This window comes from Oratosquilla oratoria, chromosome 37 (genome assembly GCF_046742065.1).
Source record: "Oratosquilla oratoria isolate Oo_2021 chromosome 37, ASM4674206v1, whole genome shotgun sequence".
Classification (NCBI taxonomy): Eukaryota; Metazoa; Arthropoda; class Malacostraca; order Stomatopoda; family Squillidae; genus Oratosquilla; species Oratosquilla oratoria.
Genome location: NC_134813.1, coordinates 18,356,192 through 18,365,052, shown reverse-complemented (window position 1 = coordinate 18,365,052; position 8,861 = coordinate 18,356,192). Strand labels below are relative to the sequence as shown.

At 40.4% G+C, this 8,861-nt stretch overlaps 1 protein-coding gene across 5 annotated transcripts in view; it reads right to left on the bottom strand.

Annotated features, from left to right (window-relative positions):
• Positions 1-6,547: 6,547 nt before the first annotated feature.
• Positions 6,548-8,861, bottom strand: part of pds5 (cohesin associated factor B pds5) — a 78,647-nt gene continuing 76,333 nt past the window's right edge. For all 5 annotated transcript variants that reach the window (XM_076175277.1, XM_076175279.1, XM_076175280.1 and 2 more), the window contains one exon: positions 6,548-7,406. In XM_076175277.1, coding sequence (XP_076031392.1) covers positions 7,301-7,406 — 106 coding nt within the window. In that variant the 3' untranslated portion in view covers positions 6,548-7,300. The remainder of the gene's footprint in view (positions 7,407-8,861) is intronic.

Sequence of the window (8,861 nt, the reverse complement as noted above, 5' to 3'; positions counted from 1 at the left end):
CCATGAGTTTCTCTCATTCCCAATTGGACTTGCTAATTTTAATGCATATATATATATATATATATACATATATATATATACATATATATATATATATACACATATATATATATATATACACACACACACACATGCACATATACCAAAGGCTTTCCCCCTTACAAGGGAGGTAGCCAAAAAACAAAGGCATATAAACCAGTCCCACCCATTCCATCCCCTACATACTCCCCTCAACCCTCTTCCCTCCCTCTTATCTTGGCACTTCCTGGATGACGGGTCATCCTTGCATCTTGTCCACTGCCCTGGGTAAGAAGCAATGTCGCAGAACACAGCAAATCCACAGCAAGGCCGCTTCATTAAATCGGCGACCCCCACTCTCCGTCCCCTCATGCACAAAAGGAGAAGACGGGGAGAAATCCCTTTGGGCTGCGTCAATTTATTTCTCATACATACTCCCTCACCCCCCATCCTCTACCCACTCCCCTTCGTGCATCACAGCATCATCCATACACAATCATTCTCCATTCACCCCTATATTCTGTCCTCTCCCGTCCTTCCTCAACAGACATTCCCCTCTTTCCCAATGCCCCTTTTACCCCCATCCATCCATCTCATCTTAGGTCGACCCCTCATGTTCACTCCTTCCACACCTCTTTTACTAGTCTTTCTTCACTCATTCTTTCCATGTGTCCAAACCATTCCAATACTCTTTCATCAACCCTATCTCCCAGCTCCCTTTCCACCCCCGTTTTCCTCCTCACCCCCTCACTTCTCACTCTATCGAGCCTAGTAACCCCTATCATACTTCTCAGGTACCTCATCTCAAACACAAACTACTCCTCTCTTCTTCTCTTATGCCCCATGTTTCTGCCCCGTACAGTGCTGTCGGCACAATCACTCCTTCATACAATCTCATTTTAGCATCCATTCCCAGATGTCTATTTCTCATTACACTTTTTAATCCACCAATGCATTTACTCGCTTCTCTCAATCTACATTCTACCTCCACTTCTCCCTTTCCCGCAACATTTGCTCCCAAGTATCTAAAACTATCCACTTCCAGTTCTTCTCCCTTAATACTCACTTCCACTCTGCTGCCACTCTCTCCCCTTGTACATCTCATCACCTTACTTTTACCCACATTTATCTTCAACTTCTTTCTTTCGCACACCTTCCCACACTCTGTCAGTATCTTCCTCAATCCCTCATCTGATCCTGCTACAAGCGCAGTGTCGTCAGCAAACAACAACTGGCTTATCTCTCACTTTTCTCCGTTTTCTTTAATCATCTCCAATCCTTGACCCACTATCCTTGAATTTACTTCTCGCACCACTCCATCCATGCATAAATTGAACAGCCAGGGCGACATAACGCATCCCTGATGAAGTTCAACCTTTACCTCAAACCACTCACTCTCTCCATTTCTAATTCTAACACAAGCTCAACTACTCTCGTAAAAACTCTTGACTGCTCTTAACAGCTTTCCTCCGACCCCATATATTTGCAATACCTCCCACATGGCCTTCCTGTCTACCCTGCCATACGTCTTTTCCAAATCCATAAAATTCCAAAATACATCCTTACCTTTCCCTATAGCTTTCTCACATATCTGTCTTACCACAAAAATCTGATCTACGCAATCCCTACCTCTACTAAACCCACACTATTCCTCACCAATTACTCCATCTGCTCCTCTCCCAATCCTCAATCAAAACCCTCCCATAAGCCTTCCCAACTACACTTAACAAACTGATCCCTCTGAAACTACTACACTCACACTTGTCCCCTTTTCCCTTGTAAAGTGGAACTATACAGGCACTCCTTCAGTCCTGCGGCACTCTACCCTCTCTTAAACATTAAATAATCTCATCAGCCAATCCATCATTGCACCTCCTTTTTTCAGACATTCTGCATGGCATCCATCCTTACCAGGTGCCTTACCTGCTCTCATCATCTTAACAACTGCCTTCACTTCATCTTTATTTCTCCTCCATTTTCCTCACTCAGCATGGTGATTTTCTTTGCGCTTCCCACTGCAACTACCTTTCCCTCCCTATCCTTCACATTTAGCAACTCCCTAAGATACTCTGCCCATCTTTCTCTCACTGTCTTCTCTTCCATTATCATCTCTCCATTTGCACCTTTTACCTTTTCTCCTCTACTTGATTCACCTCCTCTTCCTCTTTTAATTTCTTTCCAATTTTTTTGTTATTTCAAAATTTTCTGTCATACTCTTACCCCTTTTCACATCTGCTCTCCTCTTTGCCTCCTTTATATTATGCTTTACTTCTCTTTATTTTGTACCTCTCATATGATTCTCTTGTCCCATTTTGTAACCAATCTATGAAAGCTTGCTTCTCTTTTACACCCTTCTTTGCTTCCTCATCCCATCACTCACTACCCTTTCTTCTATTTCCTACCATCCTCCTTGTTCCACACACCATCTTTGCACAGCTTGTGACTCCATCCTTAAACCATCCCCATTACTCCTCCACTCCTAGTTCTACTCTATCCTTCACTCCCTCCCACTCTTTTCTCAGCTTATACTCCTCCCTTTCTTTCTCATTTAAGCAGTTCACTCTAAACACCTCCCTACCTTCTGCCCTTTTTCTCTTTCTCCACTCTCAACTTTCCTTCCACCAAAAAATGTTGTGATATTCCCCTACTCTCTCCCCTTAGAACATGTACATCCTTAAATATTCCTATTATACCCCTGGTAACCACTATATAGTCCGTTAACGCTCTACTTACCACCCTTCCATCCACCCTCTCCCATGTGTACTTATGCTTTACTTTCTTCCGAAACACTGTATTTGCTATCATCAACTCTCTTTCTAGACACATCACCATTAACTCTCCACGATTTTTTCCTGGAACTCCACATTTCCCAATCCCTCCGTCTATTGGTTCATTTTCTACCCTAGTATTAAGGTCTCCCAATACCACTACATTGACATTTCCCCGTAATCCCTCCATGCACTCATTTAAATCCGTAAAAAATCCCTTTCCTCTACACTTTTCTCACTGCCAGGCCCATATGCACTTACGAAAACCCACAACTCCCTTCCCAGCTTCACCTTCATTCACATTAACCTTGAAGAAACCTTCCACGCTACACGCTTACCTATCTCTTCACTTACTAGTACAGCCACCCCTTCTCTCCCTCTTCACTCCTGAGAACCCAACTACACTCCCAAACTCACTCGCCCCTAATTTTCAACTTAGTTTCTCTCAATGCCAACACATCCATCTTTCTTCTCACATAGTCCCTATATCTTCCGTTTTACTCTCATCTGTACCACATCCACGCACATTAAAAGACTCAAACCTTAGGGTACTGGTTGGAAAACTTCTAGGCCCTCTTATGCTTAATAATGTCCCCTTTTGGGCTACAGGTAGCAGGATTCCTATTCCTCTCCCCGTGCCGTTTTCGTCGCCTCGTACGACTCAAGTGGGAGGACTTGGTGGCAGCATTCTTTTCCCCCACCACAGGATAGGCGAAAGAGGGAAATGAATGTTCAGAGAAATGGTACAGGACAGTATCTAGGGGTGGGGGAACAGCATAACGGAGGGATAGTCGCAGAATAAGAAAAGTGTCCCCATTTCTCTATGAACAGAGATTTTCTCTATCACAGACAAAATGATGTGTGCCTCTGGTCCGTAGGGGCGCCCCATATAAACACTTAAGTATTAGCTGCATGCTATTTTGCCACAATAACATGCAGCCAATACTCCAGACGGTGTGTGTGTATATACAATATATATATATATATATATATATACTCATTACAATTACAATGAGCTAAAATGACAGTTTACCAACAAGAGAGAGCATAATGAGATCGGATGCAAGAAAATTAATAAACAAATAAATATATGTATAGATGGGTAAATAGATACAGATAATAAATTAGATATTCACCCAAGTGATTTTTAAAATTCGAACTGATATATACATTTTTTTCATTCACTGACGACACGGTCGGTGCGAAAATGTTACATGGCGGAAAGTATGTATCAAATGTGCGTTCAAACAAGCACACGCCTGCATACATTCGAATTCCTCTATTTACCGCTCGCAGTCGCTAGGTGGTGGTGGCAGCTGGCTCGAGGCGGCCTAAACAGGTGGGAGTTGGAGCGAGCACCAGGCACCACCACCACCAACAAACCAACAGCAACAGCATCACCCCAGGACGGAGGTAATAATAACCTACTTGTGCGATTCGAATGCATCCAAGATCCCCCCACCACCACCTCCACCCCGACTCTCAACACCTGCAAGCATTTCCCCCTCCTACCTCTGCCAACACGTTCCCCCGTCGAACACCCAATCTCTCCCTTAATCGGCATTTTCCCTCCTCACGGCTTCCGCCAAGTGCATCTTACCTCCTTTCCTTATTTTTTTCTTTGTCTCTTCCTTCCACCTTTTTCTTTAAACATTTCACTTCAATAGTAATCCTTCCCACCTTCACTACACCTCCGTTCCCTCTTCCTCTCTAGTCTTCTGCTTCTCCTCCATCTTCCCTCACTCAATTTTACACAAATTTTGTGCTTTCATCGCTCCCCATCACCTCTACTTATTCCCAACCATACTTCTTTATAAACATTTCCCTGTACGTTGTTTTTTTCTAGATGCCGCCAGACAGTATAAATGTTCGCCCGTCTTCTTGATAAATATCGCTACCGACATTACAATTAATTTGCGGTACTTAAATATGGGATTAATAATACTCAAAATAAAGAGCTAGCCGATTATATTGGTAAGAATTGCATCTGAGACTGGCAATCATCATTATAAATATTCCTAGACGATCTTAATATGATGGAAACCCCATTTTCCGCAAAAAAAATGCTGAAAGACCATTTACGATGTGTTCAAGGCCTTGTGGTCATTACACTGACTGAATTAAAAACTCAACTCTTACCTTGACATTCATTATCCGATCACCCCCGCCTCCACACCTTCCTCTTCGCTCCATTTACACCTTATTAATCGCATGTGCAAGTGAGCAATCCATGTGAAAGCGGCAAATGCCGACAAAAATGTCAGAGGACAACATGCAGGGGTCAGTTCCCTACGATTTGATGCGTAGTGTGACGGATCCTTTATATATCCGGTTGATCTCCTGGTATGAAATTATCAAGGATTTGGTAGCACCCATACTGCTGATGGGACCTGCTACAGCAGATATATTGTCCGTCTTCCTGCGAGCCGTATTAGCATCATTTGATACAACAATCATGCTGACACTTACCTGTTCAAAAATGAGAGTTATGGCGAAAACACACGACGGTCTTTCACGGTCTTCCATGAAGTCGACTGCGAAAGCGTTAGATTTCTTGCCCAACTCATTCAACGGTGTCAGGGAACAGCGACTTCGACTGACGTTCCGTTCTATTTCAAAATATATTTTACTTAGACTTTCGGTTGTTGCAAGCAATATTTTCTCCGTGGGAGTTATTATTCGCATCATGCAAGTGCGTTACACATTTTCACTTCAATCTTAAGGCAAAGAAATTCACGCTTCCGAATTCATTCGCAACGCTACCCACACACTTTGGGGTAATGTCGGGAGAATACCCATCCAAAAAATAAATAAATACATGAATACATTGATAATAAGTACACCCATATAGATAAAAAATTAAATTCGAATGGTTCCCATAAACTGATAGTGTAACATCAGCCAATGTAATTATGCAAGTGACCCATTCTATCCTGAATCTTCCTATTCAACTCGATGTCTCCGATTAACCAGCAGCGAATTTTGACCCTTTCCGTATGGAAGGACACTCGGGCCTGCAGCCACGGGGGTTAAGTAGACTTATCCCCCCAACCCCACCCCGAGCAAGGAAGGTGAAGTCCTACAAGCATTCATCAAACATTAACATAACCAGGTTTTGAATAACATTGTTAATAAATGGTTTTATTATATATATATATATTTTTTTTTGGGGGGGGTGAAAGGGTCAACATGAGTTTAGTATAGCAACACAAGACAAGAGTACCAAAAAAATATCCTTCCATATAGGGTGCCCCCCCTCTTTTACTCTAGTTGTTGCCAACCCCCAACACCTGTACCCCCCATGTAAGCCAAAAAATCAAAGCTTGGCATGATTAACCCCTTCCATACAGGATAGTACTTACCTTTATAATGACTGTCATCATACTATCATATTCACCTCCGTCACCCTACCAGTAATGACGTTGACCCTTTGACTGATGTAGCTGAATAAATTCATCTGGCAGTAGCTATTACAAAGTATCTGTCATAAATAGCAGCAAAAGGGTTGAACACTACCTTGACCTTACCTTAATTAACACTTTCTCTTAAGGTGGTTTCCCTCAGCTGCATAAAATCACTTGGAGGCTGGCAGACAACTAATCATGAATACCACAAATGGTTAATCAACCAATGAGATGGGAAAACAAAGCTGGATTTACACAGCTATTGCCTTTGTTGCTCTCATAGAAAACTTTCTCCTTAAATTTATCACAAATGGCAATTATATGGTGATTATGAGTTAATTTCCAATAAAACTACAGTTACACAATACAAACTATTTATTCAGCAATAATTTGTGTTTATATTAATAAGGCATCAAAAATGGCAAGATTTCTTTTTTTCAACTTCAATGCCCAACGGTTTAATCAAACATCCAAACATGAGCTATTCTCATGCTTCCCAAATAGTTGTTCACAAGCAAAGATGTCTTGCAGTATTGTGTTTCTTCATAATACAGATAGCTTTTCTTATTCAAAAGCCACTTTCCACTCAAATATTTTTTTCTCATAAACATAAGAAACAACACTAACATCTACAAAGGAAGAACGACAACTACATTGTCCATTCTTTTAAAAAAAAATTCTCCTCTTCCAATCATAGTATTAACAGAATTTCAAAGGAATCTTATTGAAGATTTTTTCTATTTATTCTAAAATACTTTCACCCTATTCCAGGGCCAATTTCAATTAAAAAAATATAGGCAAATAAAAACGGGCATATCTTCAATCTGCTAGCTTAGAGTAAAGTGATTACCTTCACTTATGATTAGAATGTTCCTCTTCCCTTCAGTCATTTTCCACCAACAACAATTTCAACAATCAAGGAACTTGTCCTTCCAACACATACACTTCCTGGTAAAGTAATACACATTTATCAAATACAAAAAATTTACTTTTTCACAAACTGTCACCCTTTTTTATTTTTCAGACTTTTAACTTTAAGTCAATCCAAAATCTTTTGAATATCATTTCATATTCCTGTTCTTCCAGTATGTACAAGATGTTTTGATTTCTCTACTTCACAATCCTCGTTCTCTGCCTGGTTCTGGACTTAAAAGTTGTTTCTTGTGATGACCATAAGTACCCAGTGGTGACATCTAAGTCTTCACTGCTGGGGGAACTGTTGAGCAAAGCAAGGAGACATGAAGCAATGCAGACAAGCAGCAGGATCACTAATTGTTGCCTCATGAACTTCAAAGGATATCAGAATTAAGAGGAGATAACAGAAAGACAAGGTGATGCACAAGAGTCTTTCCAGGCCTTAACTCTTCTGGCACAATCTGTTCTTCATCTAACCTTTGAGTCATCAAGCAATCATTACTTAAGAATCACAAATTGGGTTAAAATAAAATTTAGAAAAATGATAATAAAAATGACATTACAAAAGCTTAATGGGTATAACTATGTAAAACCAAAACACTATCTACAGAAACATAATACCTATACAGGTAATTGAGGTAGCAGTTATAAAGTATACTAGAGAAGAAAGTACACCTATCTTCTAAATGTGATGCATACAACATTATGTACAAAAACATAATCACCAAGTGCTGGCAGAAGTCCATTGTGTAGACAAGAAAAATGCAAAACAATGTAACACAAAATAAAATGCACTTAAATGCACATAAAATCTAAATGGAGGTTACTAAAGTTAAATAAAACCAGGACACATGTATACATCCACACACACACACACCATCCACATCTAAAAACAGATTAGTTACTGTGGCAAACTGATCTATGGATATGAAATTGATTTACATCCATTTTACAGAGTATGTAATAAACAATGCACAAGACCTTTCTTTTCTAAAATATTTCAAAGGCACAAGAATATGATTCACCAAAATATTCAAAATAACACAACCTCCCCCCACGACTAATATAAATAACTCCTTGTGCAGTGAACTATACTATCAATGTAATCCAGAGGACCACGGATACCTGCACAGGTGGCCCTTTGAGAGGGATCTCAGTCATCTTTCTGTTCCTCATCTTCAAACCATGTGAATTTCCATTTAAAGGTCGCCAAAGCGTTGACATTTGGTCTTTAAATTGGGCCTCAAGATCTCTATCAACTTCATCTGTATTCCCTCCACCTTTTAAACACAAAGAGAGCTACCAACCAATGAGTGCTCCCCTCCTTCTACTATTTTCATCTTGTGAATTAAGAGATAATCCCATTCTAATACAATGCAAAATCAGTCCAAGGTTTCTTCCCAGAGATCTATGGGACAGTCCATGGACCATTGCCAGCTGCTGTGGGTCTGTGGGTTTTCGATAAGCAAATCTCAAGGGAACAATTGGTCTATGATCCACACGAGATTAAGAGGTCCAGTCCTAGGGGAGGTGAAGGCTATGAACCTTCCTTGCTTTATGGGTAGTACATGCTTTTAATGGTGTAAATTCAGAGTAAATGCTCAATCTATCAATCAATCACATACATTTCCCCAACTGGAACCATTTTCACAACCTATTTTTCATCCTTCCAGTAATACACTGTTTACTAAATAAACTATGTACAGTTACTAACCACCCCCTTTTTTTTCCATTGTGGACAAAAATGAATGTGTAT